Source organism: Manacus candei, unplaced genomic scaffold, assembly GCF_025592945.1.
Source record: "Manacus candei isolate 608988 ecotype Guabito, Panama unplaced genomic scaffold, ASM2559294v1 h1tg000073l, whole genome shotgun sequence".
NCBI classification, from domain to species: Eukaryota; Metazoa; Chordata; class Aves; order Passeriformes; family Pipridae; genus Manacus; species Manacus candei.
The window spans coordinates 2220418-2247861 of NW_026138121.1; the positions used below are offsets into that span (position 1 = coordinate 2220418).

Sequence of the window (27444 nt, forward strand, 5' to 3'; positions counted from 1 at the left end):
AGCAGCCTTTTAGCCACAACCATCTCCCCTTCCATGGGCAGACAGATGCCAGGGAAGGTAAAGCTTAAGGAACAGGTCTCTGGGTCTGTGTTGTGCCATCAAAGCCTGTGCTGGTGTTGAGTTTTGCTCTTCAAAGCCCGTTTTCAGCCAAGATACACTTGGTTGATGTCTCTTCTCCCCGGGTCATTTGCAATCCAAGCTTGTTTTCAAGGAGTAAACTGGGCCAGGTGAGGTTTTTGTGGGGGAGAGGTGACAAAGAGGGAGCCAGTTCTTTTTCAAGCAGAGAAATTTTCAGACTGTAATTAATGTGTCTTCTGTGTGTGCATGTCCACACCCAGCAGAGCTGGCTTTGATCTGTGCTGGGGGAGGCCATGGAGAGGACAGACAGACAACAGGACATCCCACTCATCACTGGGGACAGAGCACAGGGATAACTGCACTGCTTTCCCTTGGGCTTTGGAAAACAGCAGCCTGGGATCCACCTGGCACCTCCTGGTAGCCCTGGGAGTGTGTGGGGAGACGTGGCTGCTTTAAAAACACCAGGGCAAGGCACGGGGAGGGGAAGGTGCTGCTGCCTCCTTGTCAGGGCTGGCAATGGACACTGCAATTAGTGCCAGGGCCATCAGTGCCCACGGCTGAACCCCCTGGCAGGAGCAAGGAGAGGCTCCAGCGAGGCAGCAGCAGTGGCAGGTTGTTATCAGAGCCCCTGACCCTGTCCAAAAGCTGCTTGTTGTTTAAGTCCTTGTGATTTTTTGTGGTTGACTTGCAGCGAGCTGAAGTGTTGCTGGATTTGCTGAGGAGTGTTTTGGGCTGTCAGAGTGGCACAGAGGAGAGGAGCAATTCGAGTTCACGCATCACTGGCACGTTTGTGTGAAATCAGAGTTTATGAGGTAAAAGGTTTCTTATCGTGGCCAGTGCCAGGTGCTTTTAAAGCAGTTTTTAAATGCTGATTGCCCATAAGAACTGGAAACTAAAATAAAAAATTGGACATATTCTGCTGAATAAAGGCTCCCTGCCACTTATGATTGTTGCCTTCTGGTAGCACAGGAGATGCAAAAACGCATTCATCTGAATTTTAAATTCTGAGCTACAAAGAAAGCCGTTTGGGTAAAATTTGAAGCAGGGTAAAAATTCACTCTGCAGAGTAAAATTCATGTCCAACCTGGGGTCCAGGAAAAAAAATGGAGCAACATTGTGGAAAGTCTTGTGATGGGCTTTGCACAAGAGAAGATTGCTTCATTTTTTCCAAAATTTTCAGGCTCTCATTAAATATGAGTGGATGCTAGACCGAATCTGCAGGGGCTTTCACAACCTTCCCTCAAATGTGACTCTGTGTCATTCCATCTGCATGTTTAACCAAATAATTCTCTGCTTGTGTTGGTTCAGTTGATCACCCCGTGAGGAAATATTGCAGCTTCAGAATTCTGGGGGTCTAAAACCACCTACTACTCTGTGTCCCCTTACACAGAGATGAACCAAGAGAATGAGTGACTTAGTCATGGCAAATGGCTCTAAAGTGATTTAAAAATTCAGCAGCTGAAAGGGCTGCTGGGTTTTGTGTTCAGCAGAGGAGATTAAAATGGGGTTTTGCTTCGTTGCACCATTTTTGGAGGTGCATTCTTAGTCCTGGTTGGGCATAGATCCCACCTATGTTGTCTTCTTTTTTTTTTTTTTGGGTCTGTAGCTTCACCTGCTGTGTTTTCAGTGTGGGCCAAGGGTCCCTGGCACTCCTGGCACTCCTGGCACTCCTCACATCCGAGGCAGCTTGAGGCACATTCGCCTCTCGCTCTTCCCTTGCCAGCGTCGGCTGAGGAAGCTTTCTGGGAGTGTTCTGCAAAGCACAGTGGGAATCACAGCCCAGATCTGTTCTTGCTGGAGCCTTACTAGCCTCAGAATCAAATATCTGCTTATTCTTTTCAAAATGAAGGCAAATAAATTGGCAGCAAAGGAAGTGCTGCTGCCCAAACCTCTGAACAGTGAAGGCAAAGGGGGGGGTGAGCTTTGTATTCTTGTTGTCCTTTGGTCCTGGAACCCCTTTTCTCTCTGGGCAGCCTGTTGGCACTGAGAGGCAGACAGATGACGAGGCAAAATCGGGTGAATGTCTCTTAAATTTAATCCCTGTTAGCCTGCTTTTGTGTGAGGAACTGTTGGATGTGCCCAGTGGACACAGGACCAGCTTCTCTTTGGGGAAATCAGGATGAGAGTCCCAAAGCACCCGTATTTCAAGTGCTAGTGGAAATTTCCCCTTCCAAAGCAGGCCATGTGCTGGAGTGGGATGAACTAATCAGCTTGTGCCGTGGCACAGCAGGGAAGGATCCCAGTGTGGCTGCACCCACGGTGGAGCAGCCCCGGGTTATTTTTAATTAGCACTTTCCCGCAGGAAATAAGTGTAAGTCAGAGAAACGCAGGAGATGGAGCCTTTTTTTATCAGTCTGGCTTTCCCTGTGCCTGCACAAGCTTCTCCCCACGCTGCCATGCAGGTGGCAGTGCCAGGGAGTGCTGTGGGGCTGATTTCCCTCGTGTGGCATCACCCACAGACATCGAGCTGTCAGCGCTCAGATGACACGAGGGGCGAAGCACCAGGGGTTTTGTTGGGCTTCTATTTGACCAGCTTTGCTCCCAGTTGGTTTTTTTTTTCCAAAATAGGAGCCCTGCTTTCTAGTGAGAACTCAGTTGAGTGCAGCTCACTTGGTAAAGCTCATGTCTGTAATGGAGAGAGAGAGAGATATTCAGCTACAACTCCTGCTTTGAAGAGGAGAGACACTGCTGCCCTGAAAGTGGAAAGGATCTTTCCTTCTTCCTATTGGAGGGAAAGGAGGGACTTGATCTAATGTAAATATTGCCTTACTACAGGAGAGATAGTTAGAATTGTGTATATAATATAGTATTTATTTGTGTAATAGTTGTAACATAACTCCCTTCCCCCCATATTGAGTCTTGTGTTATGTCTGGAAAAACCTCTCGTGCTGCAACAAATTGTGGGAGTTGGGGCTTGGGCTTGGAAATGGGATTTTTGGGGGGGTCTCAAACTATGACAGTGTCACACAGGCAAAGCAGCTGGAATGTCCCCCTGGCTGCTTGGGAATGCTGATGCTTGTTGGGAGAACAGCATGGCTGATGTTTCCTGTTGAGAAGAGGGAATGCTGGGGGTGGTACATCAACCTGGAGTTAATTCCACTGGGGCTGTTCAAGGCAGGCAGCCTGCTTGGCTCTCTGCTGGGTTTCCTGTGCCCTGCTTGAGTTGAAGAGCACATCCCTGCTCCCTGAGTGCTCTACCTGCACAGGTTTGGAACAACCTGTTTTCTTTGTAGGCTTTTTATAGGTATTTGACTAGAGGCTGTGTGCTTTGTGCATGCTAAAGCAAGAGGAAAACCTAATAATGCAGCAGAAATCCAGGAGCCCTGGCACAGAGAAGGATCCTTTTAGGTATGAGATGACGGGGTTGGAATGAGATGATCTTTAAGTTCCCTTCCAACCCAAACCATTCTGTGACTGTATGATGGAGGCTGTGCAAGAGCTGACTATTCATAGGCTTGCAAATTCCTGTTGGAATAGGAAGAGGTGATCCTCAGCTGCAGGAACAGGCCTGGCTTGGTGTCTCTTGTAGTCTTGGAATTAAGGAGTCTCCTCTTCAGGCTTTACCTCTGATCTCTGACAGCCACTGGTGCCTTTCCTTCCCCCCCTTGGCTGCCTTGTTTTCCCAGCAGCTCCTCTGAGTCTCTGTGCTCCCAGTTTCTTGCACAATAGCCCCGTGGTGGTTGCACTACCCTGGCCTGTAGACACTCCCTTAATCCAAATAATAGCACACAAAGGTTGTTTACTTGGCTGTTCCTTGGGATATGCTTTCAGAAACCACACGGACTGCAAACGTAATAAAATATGGAACAATGGCCTCTCCTGCCGAAGTAATTGGGTGCTTTAGAATAAATGACCCTTTAACTTCACTTTCAAAAGTGTGCCGGGGGGAAGAGCAGAGAATAAGAGGGAGCTCAGTAATTTCTGCCTCTTGTCATGGGACTCTTCCCTGGATTCAAAGCCTGGGTTCTGTCCCAGGAGGGGTGACCCATCTGTCACCTGCTGGAGGTGGATGAGCTGCATTCCAGGCTGGGGAAGAAGAGAGTGTCTTTCAAGTCAAGCCTCCCTGGGTAAATCAACGTGTGGGTTTGTCCTGATGGGGATCACATTCCAGTTTCATTCCAGGATGATGCTCCCCATGGCCCTGCCTCTCTCACTGCCTGCCTGGCAGCTGCTCTGCACCCTGGACTTGGCTGCAGCTCGGTGGTAAAAGAACTCCTAAAAGAATTCTTAAAGAATTTGTCACTGGAGAGCACTTTGGGATGAATGGTGTTCCATAAATGTAAGGTTGTGATTAGGCTGCACTGGAATAAGGAGGAATATTTAAATGTGCCTTTTTTTCTAGCAAGTCTTATTTAATATGGAGGGGTATCAATTTATCACTGTCTTGCTATGGCTTTTCCCTACCCCTCCAGCTAATATTGTGCATTGCAGGGGAAAAAAAAAAAGGGGGTGGCCATCAATAACAGAGTGATTACATGGCTCCCTGCGACTTAAAAATCAAATCAAAGTTCTTTTTTTCTCAGTGGCTTTCGGGATTCTACTCTCAGTGCCTGTGACCCTGAACCTACAAGTCTGTGTTACACAACATCTGGGATCAGGTCTGGGACATGGGATGGCAGATCCAACCCTTGGGCACTGAGGCTGGAGGGATCAGCTCCAGGGAGTGATCTTAGTGCCAGGAAAATTTGGAGTCTTGCAGAAGAGCTGACTCGGAGTCTCAAATTTAAGACCTTTTGCCTGGTGTTCAATCCCTTCTAAGTAAACCCAGATCTGATTAGAGACACTGAAGTTCTTTAATTACTTGCCTTGGGTACCTTGATGAGCAGAAGGAAAAGCCTTAGGAGTCAGTTCTTGTTTTTCAGCCTTGTGACTCCAGTGGCTGCCCAGCAAAGATCATGTAAAATTTCCCTGTGAAATCCTCCCCAGGAGGAAGAGGAGCTGCCCAGCTTCTCCTGGATCAACCTGACCACAGATCTATCAGGAAGCTGAATCCTGCTGATAAATCCATCCTGGGCATTTTCTGTCTTGCTCCATTATTGTACCAGAGGATTTGCAACCATCACTTCCAGATTTCAGTGTTGTGCTACAACACAGAGATCTTGTGTGTCCAAAAGAATAGAGGGAAAACACAGGAGAGACCTGAGTTGTTTCATTTCAAATGCAGCTTTGGGTGGTTTGAAGTGCTTGGCAGCGTTTCTAGAAATATTGATCTGGTTTTGTGCCAGTTGCCTGGTGTTGGATCTGGTTAAACATCTCCCTGCACAGGGTGATCCTTGGAAACTTAACCCCAAACATCAGGGCTCTGTGAATGAGCTGCTGTGGCTTTCCCATGAGCTTCTTACTCAGTTCTCTCTTTAATTTCAGATAGAAAGAAGTGGCCCCAGACATGATCAGTTTGTTTGGTGACATTCACCACAGAGGGACAACAGGGGATGTTTGCTTACTTTGTATTTAACACCTGCAGCTTCACTGTCAACAAAAAACGGACTGAACTCACTTAAAAGTTGGCTCACTTCTAATTCCAAGCTCGCTCAAACAGGCCTGTGTAATTAAAGTAGTTCATAGTAGAACTTCCAGTTCTTTGTGTGCAGATGGGGAGCAAAAAACAGAATTATGGACTTGGTGGGAAGAAATTACAGTCCTTTGCTTCCCCGTGGGAGGGCAGCTCTGCCCTGACACCGAGTTAGCTGGGAATTAGGAAGGTTCTAAATGACAAGTGTTGAACTGGCAATAGGCAGGATTGTATTCGAGCTGTTGTGTTACTCATGCAAAAACAACCAGAGGTATTTTTAGCTCACGAATTCTGTTGGAAAAAAAATCTTTGAGGTGTCACCTTGCCTGCTTAATACTGGAGTCACATCGTGATCAGGTTCATGCAGCACGGAAACCTGGCAAAAATTTGAATATTGAATTGCAGAAGAGTTAACTCACTAAGGCTGAGAAACTGTCAGCTTTGTCAACCTAAAAAGAAAGTGATTTTTTTTTTTTTTGGGGTTGTCTAAAACATAATTATAATTGTAAAAATGTAATCATTCTACTATTTTAATACAAGATGCTATTTCATTGTTTGGATTATCTGATGTCATTACACATCCATATTTATTACAGCCCTGAAGACTCTGTAGTCCAAAGCTTTTATTTCATGAGCAGACATAACACAGGAATTCAAAACAAGACATACATATACATATATATATATATACCAATATACATTTAAACAATGCAGAAGAGGTAGTACCATTAATTAAGAAATACATAACATGCAGTAAAAACACCAAGACAATTCAGATCTGTCTTTATTGCACCCCTTTCAAGTATCACAAGAGGCTACAGAATGATTTATTCAGCATCAATCCAAATTTAAAAGTGTTCTCTTACATGATTTTATCTTGAATTTTCTCCTGGTGACCCTTCAGGTGAGTAGCTGAAGGGGACAGTACTTAGCTCAGAAGTTAAACACCACGGTTGTAACCACTGAGAAAATGAGCTTTGAATTCATTACTTGGAGGAACCAGATGGCCTTTGTGCCTCAGGATGTAAAGTTAGGCCTGAACACCAAATATTTCACCTGATCTCTTTTTCTTTCTCTAAAAAGACCCAGTTGCATGGCTGAGCTGTGTTTTGGAGGGGTGCCTACCCCATAAAGGGGAAAAAAATAACGTATAAAACTGGATGGGTTTTGCTGTTGACCTGAAGAACAACCTCGGTGTAGCCTCCAAGGTCTGTCAGACATTAAGGAACTGCAGAATTTAAGGGGGGAAAAAAAATATGATCTCTATGGAGACAAGATCCTGAAAGTATTGCCAGGTAAAGATGGGAAGTGTCTGTCAGAGCCCCATCGACCAGACTGATTATTTCTCAAAGAGTTTGAAGCTGAAAGCAGCTGAAAGATTTTGCTCAGTGAAAAGTGCTTCAGGAAAGGAGAAAAAAACACAGTTAAGAAGCTGTTGAGGCTTCAGAGTAAAAAGCAAAACAGACCTAGACCTCAGTAAATGCACCTTCTGTTTGCATTTCCAGATCTAACCAAGGAGGATCTCTACTCAGAAGTTACACATTGGGAAGATTCAAGAGTCCAAGGAAGGCTGCAGTGAAGGAGGAAGATGCTTTCCTTTTTTAGGATGGTTTTCCAGATTTCCTGGTTTTTTTTTTCTGTTGTTTAAGCTCTGATGGGCTGCCAGGAAAAAAAAAATCCAAACCAAACAGCAACAAATCCAGGGAAGAGGCTGTAGATAATCCCAGTTATCTGATGTACTCCTCCTCAGAGGTACAGGATGGATCTTCATCTGTGCTTTCCTCCAAATCTGGCAAGTTGCCCCAGAGCAATACATTCACACCTGGTGGGAAGGAGGTAAGGAGAATAAGGGGGGGGGGGGAGGGAAAAGAGGTATTTTTGGATTGTAACCTTAATTTTAAGTTGCACTACTGTCTATTTTGAGAGGGAATAATCATTGCAAAACCCATTAAGTCACGTCCCTGATAAATATATCCCTTTTCTATTTTTCTTCCGAGTGATCTTGGAAGTGCTGTTGCTGTTTACATCACAATTCAAAGAATAAACCCACTGAAGCTTGTTTCTATAACTAATTCATGGAGCTATTGATAACCCCCCTCGTGGCTGATTTACTTTTGAAAGCCCTGCTCTGAGACCCAGGTGACACTGAGAGGTTCAGGCAGCGGGTCTGTGAGGAGGAGAAGTGCTTTGTCAGGGGGGGCTGTGGATTCCTGAGGACTCCAACCCTGCCAGACTCTTGGCATCCCACCAACACCCAGCTGAAGAAGCTGCAAACTTCAGCTTAATGAGGATTCACTGGGAGAGGGTCAAAGTGACAACATGACTCACCCAAAAAAGAGTGTCCCTTGGCCAGCTGCCTGAGAGCCCAGGAAAGCCACACACCCCCCTATAAATAGCTGGGTTTGGGCTGGTTGTAGGATTGCTGCAGAAAACCCCGACTTGTGGCCGCAGAAGGGGGAGGTTAAAGTTTTCTGGTGGAGATCAATTTACACTCAGATTTTCATTTACAGCTCCAACCACCCTCCTTCCCCCCCCCCCCCCAGAGCAGTTTTCCAGATTAGCAGTGCAGTAACACTTCCTTGTGCCTCCATATGTTCCCCTCCCTCCATATGCTTGGACTATATTGAGCTGCCTCGTTAGAATCAGGACTCAGGATTTGAGATTTTTAGGGAAAAGAAGGAGACAAATTTACCAGAAGGGTCGAGCCTGTTGATGCCAATGACTGCTTGGCTGTGGAACATCCAGAAGTGGCCATTGTTGCAGGACAACAGGCAAGGTTTGCAGGGAGAAATCACATGGTAACCAACAACGTTACCACTGGAAAGGCAAGTGAAATAATGAGCAACACAAGTGCCTGATGAAAGGACAGATGTTGGTGGCTTTTTCCAGCCCAAACTAATGTTAAATAGCCACAGTACCAGACCATTATGTAATGCTCCTATTTTGATTAAGTTAAGGGAACGTAGTTAAACAAGTATCTTAAATATTTAGGGAACATCTGTCAGGAGTTACAGAATATCTGAGTTTCAGATCTTTGGCATAGAGAACCATTAGTAACCTAAATTGTGTAATCCAGATTAGTTTACATACCAACAAATGCTGGTGCATTTTTTTTTTTTTTGGAAGGCCTGTGGTTCCATTGGCACCGGCTCAGAAGTTCATCACACACAAACCCCACCTGTACAGGAACCCCTTGCACAGGAGAGAATGAGACTCATGGAATGGTTTGGGTTGGAAGAACCTTAAAGACCATCCAGTTCTGCCCCGTGCTATGGGCAGGGACACCTTCCACTAGCCCAGGTTGCTCCAAGTTTATCCAACCTGGCCTGGGACACTTCCAGGGATGGGGCAGCCACAGCTTCTCTGGGCAACCTGTGCCAGAATATTGAGGCCTTATCACTTTTCCTCAATTAAAACCCAGAACAACCACTTTTCTACTTTCACGTGCTCTGGTGAGATATTTCTGTTTCTCTGCTTCTCCCTAAAAACTAAAATATTGTGTTTCTATCACAACCACCCCCCCTCACTGTTTAAATCTGAACAAGGTAAAAGTCTTGATTAGGAAGCCGAAGGGATCATCTCAAATGACTGTGAGCTATTTGAGAGTTGTTGTTTTCACTCTTAAATATCAGATACTAATAAGGAGGATAAAAGAACTCCAAGAACTTTAGCGACAGCATGTTCCATCTGCTCGCAACAACTCGATCTGCCAAGAGGATGTTCTATTAATTAGAATATGAGTAACTGCTTCTTACTGGGGCCTTATTCACACAGTTATCTCAGTGTTGAAGCAGACATTTAATCAGGCAGGTGGCACACGAGCTTTCCCATAGACTCAGACTCCTGACAAGGTTGTCACATTTTCACTGGGGACTTGCACAGAGAATGGACTGGCAGCCCTGCCCAGGAGTGGTGGGCTGAGTTTCTATCAAGCAGCATCAAATCTGCGACAGAGAATGCAATCTGTTCATTCATCCCTTAACCCTTGCACTGCAGGAGTCGGCAGGGAGGGGGTTAAGCAGTATTTTGGAGTGTCAGGGTCGTGGGCTGTGCTCTCACCACTTCAAACACGCGATGTTCTTCAGTTTGCATTTGCAGATTTCGGTGAAATAGCAGCTTCCTATGAAATCAACAGTCCTGGTTGGGAAGGAAGGAAAGACACAGGAGTTTAGATGTGGCTGTGATCACAACTGTAATGTTTTAATAACACAGGTCTGAAGTCACAACAAAGTGATGCTGCTGCTGGTCACAGTCTGGTTTTAAACTGCTCCAAGACCACAGGGTTATATTTTCCTACCGACTGCCAGCCACACTCATATGGAAACAAGAAGAGACCCACGTGACATTGCATTAATATCACAAGTCCTCTCAAAATAGCTCAAAAAGCAGAGTTTCTCTTGGTAGAGACTTGCAGGCTGGGGCTGGGTGGCACTGACAGTCAGAAACCTGGCAAATCCCAACTAAGATACAGAGCAATCCCTTAAAGGCTGGGACATTTAAAACCAAACCTTTGATTTCTTATCTCCTTTTCAACCCATACTTTCTGATTACCATGTCATTTCACAACCTGATTTCCTTAGTATTCAAATCTTGCTATGGGAAAGCAGCACACAAACCGACTTTGGGGGAGAGCCCTTCTGGGAGCAGTGACAGATCAGGTTTGTTCTGTTTGCAGGCCTTTATTTCAAATTCTAATCTCTGCTTCTGCAAGGAGCTAGAGGAGCTCCCGAGACTGTGTCATCCCCACGAGTGAATTAAATTTGGAGTGGGGGGGCGGGGACAGCCTTGCTCTTGCCATCCCATGGTTTCTGCAGGGCTGAAGGAGAGCCGGGTGGGACTAGAAATAGAGGGATGGGCTGAACTGCGCCCTGTGGGGCTGTTTCGCTGGCGACAGCGGGTTTTTAAGCGCTGGAGCCGCGGTGATGCTCCTGCAGCTCCTGATCCCTCTTAGCTGGGTCAGGCTGAATCCCGGCACTGCCAGCGCCGACCCCTCTCCGGAGGGACCCCGTGGGACCCCCCCGTGCCCGGCGCTTACCCGGAGGGCGGGATGTCGGTGGAGTAGAGGTCGGTGTCGGTGTCCGCCAGCAGCACCGCCCGCATCCCGCGGGAGCTCAGCACCTGCCGGCAGAACCGGCAGCACAGCACGGCCACGCTCCGGTCCTCGAACGTGCAGCCGCTGGAGGTCATGGCGGGTGGGGTGCCTGTCCCGATGTCCCGATGTCCCGATGTCCCGATGTCCCGATATCGATCCCGCTGCCTCCAACGGCCACGCTCCCACCTGTCAGTTTGAATTCCCGACCTCGCCCTCCCATTGGTCGCGATAGGCCACGCCCACCCCCCATTGAAAAAAATCGGGCGGCCCCACCCCCGCCGCGCGGCTATTGGCGGGAGGGCGCGCCGTGCCTCGCTGCCATTGGCCACGCCGCCTGTTACTCCTTGCGGCGCGCCCCGCCCTTACTACACTTCAGGGCGGGGCCGCCGGCGGGGCGGGAAGAGGGGGCGGGCCTATCTGGGAGGCGGGGATATGCGATTGGTGAAAGAGCGCGTCGGTCATGCCCAGCGCGGCCCGCCGATTGGCCGAGGCGCGCGGGGGGCGGCGCGGCGGCGGGCCGGTGCGGGGGCCCGGGCGGCGGGCGCTCAGCGGCCGGAGGACGCCCCGGCTGCGGGAGGCGGCTCCGCAGCGCCCAGGTAACGGCCCCGCCCGGCCGCCCGACCCCCGACCCTCCTCTACCACCTCCCCGGCGGGGCGGCGAGCAGCGGGCAGCCCCCGCTGCCTCCGCGTCCCCCCACCCCCGGCCCCTTCTCGCCACCCCCCCCGGCCCCGGGACCCCCCCACGCTTCCTCTCTCCCCGCCGCCCTCATTGTTCTTCCCGGGCGGGATGCGGATCCGGCGGGTGCCGTGTGTTTATTTATTTCTTCCTCCCCGTACGCGCATCTTCCGCGGAGGGCTCGCGCCCTCCCTCCTCTCCCCCCCCCCCCCCAAAAAAAACCCCCAAAAAACAGGGAGAGGAAAATTTAAAAAAAAAAAAAAAAAGACGGGGGAAAAGTTGTGTCCCGCCCCGCCCCGCGCTGGAAAAACCCCAATCACTCCCCCCCCCCAAAAAAGAAAAACCGGAGGGAGAAGCTGCGGGCGGAGCCGCCCGGTGTGCGGGGGCTCCGGGGCTCCGCCGGGGCGGGGCGGGCGATGCTGCGGGTCCCGCCCGCCTCCCGCAGCCCCGGGAGCCGCGTCCCGGGGGACCGCAAAGGAGTCCTGGCTTCCCGGGACCCGCTCCCAAAGGAGCCCCCCGGGACCCGCTTCCCAAGGGGGACTCGCACCCCAAAGGCGCCCCCGCTGTCCCGGTACCTGCTCCCCAAACCAGCCCCCGCTTCCCAAAGGGGGACCTGCTCCCCGAACAGACCCCGCTTCCCAAACCAGCTCCCGGTTCCCAAAGGCGCCCCCGCACCCCCGGGAGCTGCTCCCCGCACCCCGAACCAGCCCCTGCTCCCCCAAGGAGCTCCCACTCGCCCCCCGGGACCCGCTTCCCAAAGGGGGACCCGCTTCCCAAAGGGGGACCCGCTTCCCAAAGGGGGACCCGCTCCCCAGGGAGCTCCCAAAACCAGCCGCGCCCCCGGGACCCGCTTCCCCAAGCAGCCCCCGCTCCCCCGGGACCTGCACCCCAAACCAACCCCCGCTCCCGTCAGGAGCTCCCTCTCCCCAAACCATGCCCTGATCAGCCCCCTTTCCCCTGGGAGCCTCTCCCCGGCCCAGCCCCGGGGTGGGTGTGTTCCCTGGGTCACCTGGCGGGGCTGCAGTTGGAACCCCGCGCTGCTGCTCTGCTCCTGCTGCTGCTCAAAGGACGATTTGCAATGTCAGGGTGGCAGGGCAGCGTTTCTTCCCATCGCAGATTTCGTCTGCAAGCTGCAATTTTTTAACTATCTATCATCTATATATTTTATTTTATTTTATTTTTGTTTTCTTTTCCGTTTGCAGGCGAGCAAAACACCAAAGGGAAAAGGCTCCTCGTCCTCCGCTTCTGCTCTCAGCTGGGGTTTGATTTGCATCATCTCCCGAGCCCATTAGGAGAAATAAATAAATAAATAAATTAAAGAGGGAAGAAAAAAAAAAAAAAGAGAAAAGGCAAACCAAACCCACACAAAACATGTTGTGCGGAAGGACTTCCACTCCCTGGCTGTGCTGTTAAGGATCAGGAAGAGCCTTTGGGGGCTGCAGGATCTCACTAGGCTGATGCTGCTGCTCAAGGATTTGGTGCAGGGAGACAAAACTGCTGCCTCTTCCATCCGCTGATCTCAACATCTGCATTTTCCTGCTGCTGTGCTCCCTCTCACACCCTCTCTCCATGGACTGATTTTTTTGATTTTTTTTTTCCCCCCCTTTTTTTTTTTTTTGGGTGGGGAGGGGGGAAGGACGAGCAGAAAATCGAGGCATCGCGTGGAGAGGAGTGAAATTGCCCTTTATATCTCGCGTTCCGGGGGGATCTCTTTCGGAGGTGAAGCTTTTTTGGAAAAGAAAACATGACGTCGCCAGCAAAATTCAAAAAGGATAAGGAGATCATAGCCGAGTATGACACTCAAGTTAAAGGTAAGGAACGGTTTTATTTCCATGCCTTTGGCTGCTGCAATCCTGACTCGCGGTTGTGGGAGTTCGCAGTGGATGTTTGGGTGGGGAAGGGGGGAAATCATTTGCAGATTGCCTGGAATTTGCAGGGCTTTTTCGTAATACAATGCTGGGTCGGGTTTGCAGCGCTGTTCCTCGTCCCCACGGGGTAGTTCCTGCTTTGGTGTTGCCGTTTTAAGGTGTCACGGCGAGGGCTTTTTTTCTTTTTTCTTTTTTTACGGAATACACGCATTTTCGAGTTTGGGAGAGATCCGTATTTTCCTGCCTGCCCGTTCTGAAATACGGCTTTGCATGTGAAATACGAGAGCCGGGGAATTGCTTTTTAATCCTCTGCCTGTCATGGGAATCTTTCAGCAATCTGTGTAGTGTCAGAAGAGCATATTTCCACTGGTGGTGATGGGGACTGTGCTGAGGGTCCCCGTGAAGCTGTTTGTGCTAGAAACTTCCATTTTTCAGGATTTTGCTCCTGCTGAGCCCATAATATTGCTGCCTGGTTTTCCTGACTGTGCTCATGAGTGTAACACCTTAAGGCTGCAGTGTGTGGGTGTGGGTGTACACACACACATATATATATATATATATACACACACATATATAAATGAATAAAACTGATGCATCAGTGTTATCCCCATCATCCTAAGGAATAATAAACAGAGGTGGGTTTGCAGTGACCGTGCAAGTCTTCTGCAGAATTCAGCTGGCTGGGTTTCAGGCCATCATGTGCCTTAGGTTAAAAAAAAAAAAAAAAAAGCCCATAACATAAAGGATGGTGAAATGCCTCCTGAGCTGCTTAATTTCGCCGAGTTTTCGAGATAATATGTATTTAAAAAATTAATTATGGCTTGTGCACGGCTTGATGTATTGCTGTTAGGAAGTTATGAGATTCAGTGATTTATCTAATTGGCTAAAACTTGCTTGGTATGCTCAGAGCTTGCAGGAAAGATGGCCTTCGGGCAGGGCTGATTGAGTTAAATCGATGCAATTTGGCAAAAAAAAAAAAAAAGAAGATTTAAATCTGAGTAGGAAACCTAAATTAAAGCTGACAATTAAAATATTGTTTTGCAATTAGGTGCTGGGTTATTTTTCCTGCTGGGGGGGGTGAGGGGCTGCTCGTTGGTTGCATTAAAACATGTTGTCCTCCAAGTCATGTCCTACACTGACCCCAGTGCCCTGTACCTAGAAGCAGTTTGGACATTTCTGTTGAAAATGCTTATCTGAGCAAATATAAAGCTGTGTAAGAGTTTATTTTGATTATTTTTTTTAATTCTTATGTTCTCCAAGTTAGAAATGGAGAAGGGCGTGTTTCTTTTTTACTGGGTTGGTTTCTATTCCTGTTTTCTAGCTGTCTTTGGAAATGGGAATTGAAGGCAGTGTGAAATTAGAGGCTTGTGTATTCTTTCATTATTTAGCCCATCAAAGTGTGCAGTGATGGATCCAAGCCTGTAGTCACAATATTTGGGAATGACAAGAAACGAGGCTTTAGAATTTGCAAAGCGCATCTTCTCACCTCTCAGTGCTTTCATGAATTGGAAATTTTCCCTTCCTGTTCAAACAAGAGGCCAGGAAAATGGGAATGAGCCTTCCCCCTGGGCAGAGTGTTGCTGCCAGAACTCAGCTCACCTGTGGAGGTGCCAACGCAGGGACCTGTAAATGTGATCCCAAAAGTGATCACGTGGAGTGGTGGCACGTGGATTTTTTTTGCTTTTTGCCTTATAAAATGTCCCTCTTTTGAACACCTGAGGTTAAGAAGTGTGTAAATGGATCAGGAGGAGCCAGGAGAAGGGGGTTTCCTTCCTGAGTTGGTGTTGAGGGCAGCGAGGAGTTGGTCTGGGGATGTTCATCCCTCTCACAGTTCAGCTTTTCCTGCACAGGGATTCCAGGAGGTGCTAATCCATCTCCTGCTCTCCCTTGAGAGGGAGGTCTGGATGGACCAAACAGCTCAAAAACACACGTGACAATCCTGTAACAACCCTCTCCTGCATCCCCTCATTTCTTTGGGAGCACAGAGGGAGCTGCACTTCTCCACCTGGAATGAACCTCTCAGCTTTGGCCACAGCTTTGTCTCTCTGCTTTTAGGTGTCAGCTTTGAGGGCAGACTTTGAAATCATCTGCTCCTTTTAAAATGCCATTAAACTCGCTTGGCATCTCACAGAAGCCTTGGTTCCGAGCTGGACAGTGACGTGATTCCTTAGGGAAACTCCTGGGAGCAGTGAGACCCCTCACCTCTAATTCCAGGGATGTGCTGGTTTCTCCACCCCAGCAGGAGGATGAGATGGTGCTAAAGACACACTTAAATCCACAAGTGTGGTGCTGCCTCACCATCAAACATCACACAGAGGAATTTTGGTGTCCTCATCAAATTCTGACCTTAACTGGTGGGAACAGCGTGGAAATGGTGTTAACTCTGATTAAGGTTGTTTGATGTCTTTTCTCTTGTGTTGTGAAATGAAGCAGCAGCTGTGGGGGTGAGGTGAATGAATTGTAAGGTATCATCTGCTTCTCAGATGAGAAAACTCTGATATTTTTTACTGGTTCTTAGAAACTTGTGGCATTTTTTTTTCCTGCTCTGCTCCCTCCTGGCTCTGCGCTGGAAATCGTGTTTGGAGGCTTCATTTAAAACCATTAATCCACAAACACCTACTTAAGCACTGTAAATGACTGCTAATGGAATGATGGGGCTTTGTTTAAAAAATTTAATAGTCTTTAAGTAGCTAATCAAAAACTGTTTAAAGAATAGTTTGGTTAATAGATCATTGTTATGCAAAATTTTTGATTTGCTGTTGCTAAATGAACTTGGGGGGGGGTTGTAAGAAGTGCAGGGGGGTGACAGGGTGAAGGGTCATGGCATGGGTTGGGTTGGAAGGACCTTAAAGACCATCCAGTTCCACCCCCTGCCACAGGCAGGGACATCTTTCACTAGCCCAGGTTGCTCCAACCTGGCCTTGGACACTTCCAGGGATGGAGCAGCCACGGCTTCCCTGGGAAATGTGTTCCAGGATATCAAAGCCAATATTGGAACCAGGCTGGACACAGCCTTGAGCTGCTTGGTCTGACCTTATTACTGAGCACCAGGGCATGGGCTGGGTGACCTCCTGAGCTCCCTCCCAAGCTGGATTATCCAATGATCCCATGGTCTCCAGCACCTGGAGGTTGAGCTACAAACCTGGTCTTCTGCAGAAGGGAATTAACCCCCAGAGATGCCCAGACAGGGTGATTTTCCTCAACACCCCCACTGACCTCGAGCCTTTGGCCGTCAGCTGATGCCGAGAGCCCACCTTGTGCTTGGTTTTGTGGCTGTCCCCTCTGCACTTGGAGAGGTCCCCACTATTAGAGGGCTCTTCTGGTGAGATTTGGAGAAGCCCCTCTCTTGGAGGAAGCTCTGAAATGCCTGCATGTCATGCAGGAGGAATTCTCCTGACGAGATGACACGGGGTCAGCAGGGGAGGGAAGCGCTGCTTTGATACCTCTCTGTACCATGTGCTCACAAAGCTTGGGGAGCTCTGTGAAGCTGGAAAGTGAGATTCTGTGGTCTCCATATGGAGCCTTTGATATCTCAAGCTCATCCCCTTGTCTGGATTGTCTCTCCCAATTCCTTTGTGCAAGTTGTGGTAAAGCAGAGATAATTAATTTATGCTGTGCAGTGTGTTCCATGTGAGATTTGGATGCTGCCTATCTGTGCCCAACCAAGGACTGTCAGAGTGTTTTTTGGTTTAATATGTTAAATTGGAGTGTACACTTGCTGAGGAAAGAAAAGCCAGTGATTTATCTCTTAATTCTCCTTTTCTTTCTCCTCGTGTCCCATGAGAGCCTTATATTTAATTAGTTTGTAGAAAGCTTCAGTAAATAGCTCCATGGTTTGAGCGGCAGAAATTTAATACTGACATTTTTTTACACAGCCAGGGTTCATAAACCACTGCTGTCCTTGAGTAGTCTCTAGCAAAGGTTAAAATGCATCTCTTGCAGATCTTGCAGCACTGCCCAAAAAAGTGCTAAAAATATGACAAATGGATGAGGTAATTTACAGCAGGAGCGAGCACAGCCCAGAGGTGGCTGTGTGGTTATTGAGCTGTGCCTCAGCTGAGAGAAGAATCCTGATTAGGAACAACTTGCTGCCATCACACTCAGGCTGCTATAATGCCTGAAACTTTTCTTTTAAATCTCCCCAAAATGGCTGATAAATTTTCCCTCTCTGGGTTGAATGTCTGATGGTGTGTTTGACCTGATTGTGATTTATTTTTTTTGCCTTAAATGCTGCGTAGAAATCTCATTTGTAGGGTCCATCTCCTCGAGTGGAGGTCGGCAGTTTTTAATCCTGGCAAGTTCTTTGGAGTGGTCCAGCCCTTGAGTGTGTGAAGGATTGCAAAAGTAGCTGTGATGGGGTCAGCAGCTGTAATTTGGGGGCTGGGAAGGAAGTGTGGTGATTTTGGTGGCGATTTGAAACAAAAATTGCCGTTTCTCTCAACATTTGCAAGTTTCCTTGTGAACACTGAGCTTGTCTGGAAGGAAAATATTTATAGAACCGTCTTTAGATTTTTAGATCAATGAGTTGAAATCGCTGCCATTTGTTCTACTGCTGAACCTGTGCACCTGGGGGTTGTCAGAGCTGTGGATTTTACACATAAATGTTGATTTCTCTCCTGTGTTTTCATCTTCTGTTCAGGTCACCAGGTTGGTCACTGCACGCCGTGACTCCAACCCTTGCACCACACGTGTGGGGATCCCCAGAGTTAGGGCTGAGCTTTGTCAGCCCCTATTTAATACACCCTGTGAATAGACTTTTCAGCCCAGTGTGGTTGAGTGAAACAGTCCTGAACTTTGATATTTTGACTTTGCACGTGCTGGATTAACGTTCACGTTTCAAATGAAAAACTACCTTTTAAGGGGTTTTTGCAGTTAATCACAGCTCTGTGCGTGTAAGTGATTCCATTTGTTTGCAACAATGACTTGCTCCAAGCTCTGGCTGTGGAATTGCTGGGGGAATCATCTGGTTTTCTGCAGTTCCTGATAGTGTTAATCCCTTGAGTTTTGGAGCTGGGTTGAGCCAATGGAGCAGCCAGTGCCAGGAAGGGGGGAAGGGGCTGTTGGGAGACGGGTTTGATGTTCCAGCAATAGTTTGTGTTTTTTGTGTCCTGTGCACAATTCCTACTAATGGATTATTAACGAGGATGGGAGGAGGTGAAGGAATGCAGTGTCTTCCTTCTTTCCTCCTCTCTGGCTCCAAAATCCCTCTTTTGCAGACTCGTCAGGTATTGGAAGGCTGGAGACCAAAGCTGACCAAAGCACTCTGTCCACTCAAATGTTGCACTTCCCTCCAAAAGCAGGAGGAATTGCCAGTGTAACTCCAGTAGGATTCCATAAAAAGTTTACAAGTAATAGCCAGTTTTCCCTAACTCCCAACCAAGGGAGCCCCACGACATTTTTCCTCGGCTCCAAATGATTTCCTTTCGTGGTGAGGTTACACATCAGTATCTTTTCCTTTTTTTCCTCTTAGTTAAAAGGCTTGACTTCTCTTTTTATTCTTTTCCTTTTAAATCCTTACTAATTTTTTTTGCCCATTTTGGGAATTCACTTGGAAGGATCTGCTTGCCTGGTCAACTCTTTCAGCTGTCATTACGAAGAGCGAAAAATCTGAACCTTTGTTGAGATGGAAAGTCTGTTTAAACACATGTTCCCTCAAATAGCTTTTGCTGTGCCATGCACAGTTGATATTCATTACTTGTGACTTTATTTAGTTCATTTTTGTACGACTTTCACAGATTTCATGCCTCCTCCTTTGAGAATTCCTACGACATGATGGGACTCCTGCTCTTGGAATGTTGTCAGTGTTCTGTAGGCGATGGAAGCGAATGCAGAGTTATGGTTTGATTTGCTGGGGGTTGAAAAAGCGGGGGAGAAAACGGGAGGAAGGGTCTTGACTTGGCAGTAATTCCATCCTTAGAGATCATTCTTCATTTCTACCTTCTCTTTTCTCCTTTCCTTTCAAAACAGCAACGTTGCAGAAGACAAAAAAGGACCTTTTTGTGGAATCCTTTAAGTAATGGGTCAGTGAAACTCTTGATGTCTTTAAAATCAGAAACCATGTGGATGTAGAGTAACTGTGTCAAGGAAGCTCAGCTGGTATTTTTTTTCCAGGCAGATGCTGCAAATGGATTCGAACCATTTAAAATGTTACTTTTTCTTTTTTTTTTTTCTTTTTTTCTTTTTTTTTTTTTTTTTTTTTTACCACTGAAGTAACTGTTTATTGTTGTGAAACTCGAAATCTTCCGACCCTGTCCTTTTGCTTTGAATTGACGCAGGGAAAGTTAATCACAGCTTGGCAAATAAAGTGTAAATGTGGATGTGAGTGTAAATCTCAGCTGGTACACCCAGCACAGCCCTGAGGTTTAATCCAGTGTGCACCCTTAGCACAGTGAATCTTTGGCATGAACCACAGCAGCAAATTTTAAAACATTCCAGGGTTTCCCCCCCTCTAATTAGCACTTTTTCTCCAATATTTTCCCTCAAGGTGTTGCTAAACGTGCTGCAAAAATTCTTAGGTCTTAAGTGTTTCCAGACCTTTTTCTTCATGTATATTTGTGTGAAATGGGCTGAATTAGGCTGGAGGATCTGTCTTAGCCTGTGGCACATAAGCAGCTCCTGCCTTTTTGACTCTGGAGAAGGAGCCAAATAACCAGATTAACTCTAAACCGAGCGTGGATTTTAATCTCCAGCCCTGAAGTGCTGCAGCACAGGGCGAGTTTGATCAGTCCCAGTAGTTCTGACGTTGATTTTTTTTTTGTTTGTTTTATTTTTTTATTCATAGGACTTTCCAGGAAGAGCCTCTTGGCTTCTTCTTCTTTCGAGCAGGGCAGGATTTGGGGTTTGTTTTTGTAGGGCTGCCATTGGATGACGGTTTTTCCTGCGGAGAGGAGATGGTGGAGCTGTGCAATTTATAGATGGGGAGTGCTTGCAAATTGAATCTGGCTTAAAATAACGACAGTTGTTGCCTGGGAATTAGTCCCTGAGCGGGTTTTTGGCCAGCAGTGCAGTCCCACTCGGATGGTCTGCGGGGAAGGGGCTCTGTGGCTGCCAAAGCTGTGGAATTCCTCGCTCTGAACAAGTGGATGGATTGTTTTCCACCCCAAGATCCCGATTCTCAGTCAATCCCAACAGTTCCATGCCCCTGGTGGGTCTCACAAGGCGAACTGTACAGGGTAATGAGAGTGTTTTTCTTGCTTGTGGCTTTTGTTTGCTGCCTGAGAAGGGCCAGGATGATTAGCAGCACAAACTAGGGCTTATTCTGTGAATGGGTTTGTTTAGAAAGGTATTTTTCCTCTTTTCTTTGGGTTTTAGCCTCTGCTTGACCTGCCCATGGCACGAGGGAAACCCGAAAAGCTGCGTTTTGTAGAATCCCAAAATGGTTTGGGCTGGAAGGGACCTTAAAGATCATCTCATCCCACCCCCTGCCACGGGCAGGGACACCTTCCATTAGCCCAGGTTGCTCCAAGTTTATCCAACCTGGCTTTGGACACTTCCAGGGATGTTTTAATCCATCCACTTTTGTTCTGAGTGTGCCTGGATATTGCAAGAATAAAATCTGATCCTGTCTGATGCTGCTGGAGGAGGCTCAGTGGGGAGAAATGGAGGGCAAACCCACTTTGGGGTGATCAGTCCTTCCCAGCAGCAGCTCTTTGTTGCTGTAGGGATCTGAATGAAACGAGGAGGAATTGTCATTTCCCTGTGTTATCCTCATATTTAGGCATTCATTGATCCCCTCCTTCCCCTTCTCAGCAGGGAGCAAGTGATCCATGCAGGGCAGGAGGAAACTAAATTGGTGGACAATTTTAAGGAGCTTTCTGGGCCGTGACATGTTGTGTATCATTAAGCCTTTATTTGGGAATATTTCAGATGCCTGTTGGATGAGGTTTAAATGTAGTGGGATGAATTACTCTGGTATTACTCTGAATTACTTTGAGGATGCTCCTACTCATTAGCACTTGGTTTGTGAATTTAGGTGTTAGAGGAAATTCCACAGAATCCTTTTCTTTATGCAGGTTAACACTGAGCAGGACTCTTGCTGTTCTGTTGCTGTCAATCTGGTGCACATCTTATGTGATGTTCCTGCTTTTAGGAAAAAAATAGGAGCTATTCCCACGTTTCATTAGAACTGTTTGTTGTTCAAACATGAAGAAGTTTTAGAAACTTCCACTCAGATACCAGATGCAGTTACTCAATCTGGGCCGTGCTGTGGCAGCCACAGACAGATGGTGGCTGTTGTGGGCTCTCTGGAATATGACAATTCTCCTTCTTCCACCCCAGTTCATCTGGGGGGGGCCTGTCTGAAGTGTTTTACTGGGAAATCACAGCTATGACGAGTTGACTTCTCCTGAGGGTATTGATGGCACTGTGAATAACCATCCAGGCAGTTTTGATCCGTGAGCAGACGTGAAGTTTGCTGGAAAGCTGATGCTCTTCCACCTTCTGGGAAGCCCAGAGCTGTAACAAATGCCTTTAAAAGCAGAATCTGTGCTGCACATCCAAAGGCAAGACAGAGGGAATCAGAGGTTTTATTTGGGTTTACCAAGATGTTGACACGTCTGCCCTCTGAAAGGGCTGCTTTCCTGAGCGGAGCACTTGGCAAATCCTCTGTCTAAGCTCTATTTATTTATTTATTCATTCACTCATTTATTTATTTATTTTGGTTGTTGTAAATTCAGACCCATGGCCCATCAAACAGGTCTGTTACAGGTGTGTTTTGCAGAGCCTTGTGTCTGATGAACGTGAAGTGCTTTGAAAGCTCCGGGACAGGAGACACATAAATAAGAAGCCCCCGTTATTGCTGTTAAAAACCTCATCTCCATTTTTTTGGTTAATCTGTAGATGAATTAATGAGTGACAATGACAAACCAGAGTGTGGAGGTGCAGAGCTCTGGGCAGGCCCGTGGAGGTTTCTCCCCAGCATTCGATAACCAGTTGCTCAGAAATTTTAATAAACGACGATCCCTGTGAAGTGGTTTTGGAAAGGAGCCCGCCTTTGCTTTGGTCTCTTTAATGAACATAACCCTTCGTACTGACTCTTCTGCGTTCTCTCCCATCTGGTGAAGAAGGAAGAGGCTTCATCCCGTTCACCCTTGACAAAATAAGCAGTAAACCACCAAGTGTTTGTGCTGCCTGTGCCCGTCTGTGCCCCGGCTCGACGGGGCGGCTCCAGAAAGATGCTGAAAAACGAACAAAAGCCTTTGCCAGTAAACGACTTAAAACTATGCAGCTGGAAAAGGGAGGGGGAAAAGGCTTTCTGAGCCCTATGGAGGGAGGAACAAATGCAGCACTACAAAGGTCACAGGATACAGTAAATGATGTTTGGATGGAAACTTGAGCTTGCTATGAATGAAATTGGGCTCTTGTGTTTTCCCCCTGGAGCCGAATGTCTAAAAACTCTGGATACTTGTTGTTCTGTTTCTTTTTTTTTTTTTTTCTTCCCCCTTTTCTTTTTTTTTTGGGCTCTTAGGAGCTTCCGTGAGTTGTGCTATAGAAATGAAAATGAAAAAAAAAAACAAAACATGGAAAAATGGAGGATGGACAGCACACACACATTGGGAGAGGCTTGGATAGACCGATCCCTGTCAGGTTAATCAGGGCTGTGACATTATTAGTTTCTGGTTACTCCAGTGAAACTATTTGCAAGTCAAAGTTTTGTCTGTGCTAAGTTGTTGTAAGGTTTTTTGGCAGGGAGTTTGTGTTGCCCAAAAAGCCAGCTCTGCTCACCAGGGTTGTTGGATAAGCTCAGAACTCGGGCTGAGCATCCCTTGGGGCTGACTTTTGGACCCCTTGAGTGTTGATTTTATTTCCTGGGTGGTGCAAAGGCTTGTTCCTGATTGCTGAGTTGCCTTTTCTCCCTCCCTGTGCTCTTATCCCATCCAGCTTGCCTGTATTTTCTCTGAGGTTGGTTTGATCTTTTATCAATCCATATGCTGGTGTTACCTTCCATTATATGATTAATTCCTGCCTGTAATGCTAAATTGCTTTACCCAAAACTGTGACAGAAATCCTTTTATTTAGGCCAGTTGTCCAAGGCCAAATGCATTTATAAGCATTTTCTTCATACTTAAGGAATTAATCTTTACTTAGGCTTTAAATCAAATTATTCTCCCCATCACGGCGAGTCTGACAGGAGAGAGCTGGGAAGGGTTTCATTAATTTCCACCTTTCAGTCTTTGTCCCCAGAAATCTTGGCTAAAAATGCTCCCCCCCCAAATGTGCCCTTGGAAATCCAGGTAGTAGTTTGGTTTCAGATTTAAATCAAGGGGGAAAAAAATTCTGGCAGTGGCCTCTCTGGAAAATCCCTCCACGTGGAGTCTTCTTTAATGCATCGAAAGCAGTGGCAGCTTTTGGCAGCAAAGTGAGTGTTTTGGTTTGGTTTTGTTTTGGGTTTTTGCCTCGTTTTGTTCTGAAGCTTCAGGTTATTTTGTGGTAAACATCCTCTGAGGGTTGGTCAATTCTTGCTGTGATTTATGCATTTTTTGCTTGACTGTTGCTGATGCGTTTCTAGCTCGAGATTCAGGAGTGTGGAGTGGGTAGGAGTTATTGCAGTAGGGGTATTACAGTGCTACAGCCTTCACAGGATCATTGAGGTTGGAGAATATTCCTCCAGGATCTCCCAGTCCACCCTGTGCCCCATCCCCACCTTGTCCCCCAGCCCAGAGCACTGAGTGCCACATCCAGTCCTTCTTTGGACACCTCCAGGGATGGGAACTCCAAACCTCCCTGGGCAGCCCCTTCCAATTCCTGACCACCCTTTCCATGGGGAAATTCCTCCTGATGTCCGACCTGACCCTCCCCTGGCACAGCCTGAGGCCGTTCCCTCTCCTCCTGTCCCTTGTTCCCTGGGATCAGAGCCCGACCCCCCCCGGCTCCCCCCTCCTGTCAGGGGGTTGCAGAGCCAGAAGGTCCCCCCTGAGCCTCCTTTTCTCCAGGCTGAGCCCCCCCAGCTCCCTCAGTTCTCCTGCTGCTCCAGCCCCTTCCCAGCTCCATCCCCTTCCCTGGACACTCTCCAGCCCCTCAATGTCCTTCCTGAACTGAGTGACCAGAACTGGACACAGCAGACAAGGCTCCATCAGTATTTTGGGGAGGAACTGCCAGTCAAACACCTACGGAGGGACGAGGCTGGAGGTTGGTTTTGTGTTGCTGGAGGTTCCTCCAGAAAGCAGCATCTGCAGCTTGTGAATTCCCTAAGAAACCCTTGCTGGGAGCTGAGGGAGCAGTTATAATTTTGCCCGAGCTCTGTTGCCTTTTCCAGCTCCCTCACATCGTTCCGGTGGTTTTATGATCAGGCTCCATGCAAATAGTTCTCCTCGTGCCCCACCCTCTCCCAAACCCAGAGCAGCTCCACCAGCTGCTATGGTTGGGATGAAAGTGCTGCTAATTTGCTGTTACCTTTAATTTAGGGATTCTGGATCCTGTGGAAGGCTTGCTGTGGTCCTTGCTGTGAGAAGCTATTTCTGTGTTGACTATTTAAACACATTTATCAGTTCTAAAACATCAATGCCTCTCCTTTCAAGGAGGAGGTTGCTTTGAGGTCCTGCCTGGAGAGGTGCAATGAGAGGATGAAAACTATGTGTATCTGTAGGAAAGAGTGAGTTGATTTTTATTTTATATTTTATTTAATAGTTTATTTTATATTTTATTTAATATTTTATATTTTATTATATTTTATATTATATTTTATATTATATTTTATATTTTATATTATATTTTATATTATATTTTATATTTTATATTATATTTTATATTTTATTAATTTATTTTATATTTTATTATTTTATATGTTATTTTATACTTTATTTTATATTTTACTTTATTTTATATTTTACTTTATTTTATATTTTACTTTATTTTATATTTTACTTTATTTTATATTTTACTTTATTTTATATTTTACTTTATTTTATATTTTACTTTATTTTATATTTTACTTTATTTTATATTTTACTTTATTTTATATTTTACTTTATTTTATTTTAATTTTCTGAAAGCCACCAGCATTCAGCCAGCCCTGCCTGGGCTGTGTGTTGTGGGAAGGCAGCACTAAGTTTGCAGGATTACTCTGAATATTTGACAACAATAGGAAGAATAAATTCAACTCCCTGCACTAAGGGCTCTGTGATGGACCAGGAAAACAGGTTCATTTTCCTTCCCCACCTCCTTTTTTTTTTATTGCTTCTTGTCGTGTGCCTCTCTTAAAGCTGATTTTGTTAACAAAGCAAAGATCCCCCTGAAGCCTCACTCCTCATGGTTCTGGCTTATGGCAATAACACCAAAATCTGCTGACCATTAACTTTTTTAGAGTACATTTCCCTTACTCACTGTTCATTTTATCAGATAGGAGGAAAGCACTTTTACTATTATTTTTTTTATCATTCAGTGTATGAAGTATTTATGTACTCGGGAGAGGTGAGTTTGGTTTTGAGCAGCCCAAACACAATGTTCTTTTCACTAACGAGCTCTTCAGCTGTATCACAGATCTCTTGGAAGTTTATATTTTATTACTACATCACTTTCTAAAGTCTTCTTTCACTTAACATCTTGTCTCCACTTAGGTTTCGCTCTCCCTTGCCTCTCAGTGTTAGTGAGGGTGTTCAGGCACTGTATATAATATTTATAATTGAGAACTCCTGCATCTTTGATGCTTAAACAAGAAACCCAAAAGCCAGGGTTGTGTTTTGGAGAATTCTCTTGATTCTGAAACTTCCTGTGGCATATTTCAAGCATTATAAGTGTTATTCCTCAGCTACTTTGAAGCTAAATAAATCAAATTATTGGTGGGTATAACTGCATGTGTCTTTATAACATGCGTAAAATAGCAATTTGCTTTCTTTTCCCTTTAAAATTCCATCCATTTTCCTTTCAAAATAGCATTACATGGTTTATGATCCCTGAAAGACCATCCACTGAAATCAGCCTTTGTGCCAGAGCTTTGTGAGAGCTGGTTTTTCCCCTGGGTGAGGAGAGGGATCCTCCTGCCCTTAATTTTTGGGAATCTGTGTCCTTTGGGTCCCTGAATTGGGGCTTTCAGCAGATCTTGCTCAGCCATTTGTGCTCCAAGTGGCCTGAAAGTCGGTGAAAAGATTAACAGGGAGTGAATTACTGGAGATGACCTAAATCAAGGTCTCTGGTGAGATCTGTGGGATTCAGTTACAGAGCCTGAAACGCGTTTAGGGAACGCTGAACTTCTTTAAATCTCTTTTTTTTTTGGTCTGGCAGTGCAGCCTTCGTGGCTGGACAGGATGTGTGTCTTCTTTTTAAGAAAAGTTACTCAGGCAGAGGAGATAATTGCAGAGTGCTTTAACTTTTTCATTTTTTTTTGTTCCTTTTTGGTTTCTGGGAGGCAAATGACAAATCCCAGCAGGATTTTGACTGAGATGTCTTGTCCAGTCAGGAGATGCTCACTGCTCCAAGTGGAAACAGGGAGAGGGGAGGATGATGTAGCTCATCCCTCAAATAAAACTTTGTAGTTTCCTGCAAAAAAACCCAGTCAAAAATAATTCCATGAATGAATTCCTACAGTCTTGATCTGGACTGTCAGGAAGCTGGAATGTGTCTTTAGGTATCCCTTCACTTAATTCCTCTCTCCCTTCACTTTTCTCCCTCCCTGCTTTCTGCTGTTTTGAGGAGTAAGTAGAAAATAAACACTCCCCTGAAGTTTCCCAACACAAACAAACAGGTTTGCTATTTTTAAGCCCCAGTTTTTTACGATTCTCCCAAAGTTCTTTTTTTTTCTTTTTGCTCCGCTGGGATTGACTTTGAATGAATGTTTTCTTTTAAGATTTATTTTTAGGAGTGAAAGGCTTCTGTGAACTTTAGTGCTGGCAAAGATACTGGTTTGCCAGCCGTGGACATCCAATTTCTGTTTTAAAATTTTAAAAATCTTTTAAGCTGCCAAGAAGAGAGGCCAGGTGAGAAATGTGGCAGAGGCTTATTTTGCCACCTCCTGCACTGGGATGGTGTTGCCACTTTTCCTACATCTGGGAGAAGTCCTCAGTGTTGGAGCCAACCTTCACTGCTCCCACTGAGGTTGATCTTCAGAGCTTTGGGAAGGTTTTCAGTTTAAAGGGGAGGAAGTTTGTGAATGGTAAATATATTTTTTTTTGGTGGTATAACAAGCACTATTTTGGTAAATATATTTTTTTGGTAAATATATTTTTGGTAAATGGTAAATATATTTTTTTGGTGGTGTAACAAACTCTGTGTGGGTTGATTCCCT

General features: G+C 46.3%; 2 protein-coding genes across 2 annotated transcripts in view; one reads left to right on the forward strand and one right to left on the reverse strand.

Annotated features, from left to right (window-relative positions):
• Window positions 1-6208: 6208 nt before the first annotated feature.
• On the reverse strand, window positions 6209-10889 carry FAM72A (family with sequence similarity 72 member A). Its single transcript, XM_051808691.1, has 4 exons — window positions 10626-10889; window positions 9650-9727; window positions 8283-8407; window positions 6209-7412 (listed from the first exon to the last, which is right to left on the reverse strand). Exons 1-4 carry the CDS (start codon window positions 10775-10777, stop codon window positions 7318-7320), a joined length of 450 nt encoding a protein of 149 aa, XP_051664651.1. The 5' UTR covers window positions 10778-10889; the 3' UTR covers window positions 6209-7317.
• Window positions 10890-11807: 918 nt separating this feature from the next.
• SRGAP2 (SLIT-ROBO Rho GTPase activating protein 2) overlaps window positions 11808-27444 on the forward strand; it is a 108491-nt gene continuing 92854 nt past the window's right edge. Inside the window, exons 1-2 of the mRNA XM_051808540.1 lie at window positions 11808-11929; window positions 12561-13169. Of these exons, the coding sequence (XP_051664500.1) occupies window positions 13103-13169 (67 nt within the window). The 5' untranslated portion in view covers window positions 11808-11929; window positions 12561-13102. The remainder of the gene's footprint in view (window positions 11930-12560; window positions 13170-27444) is intronic.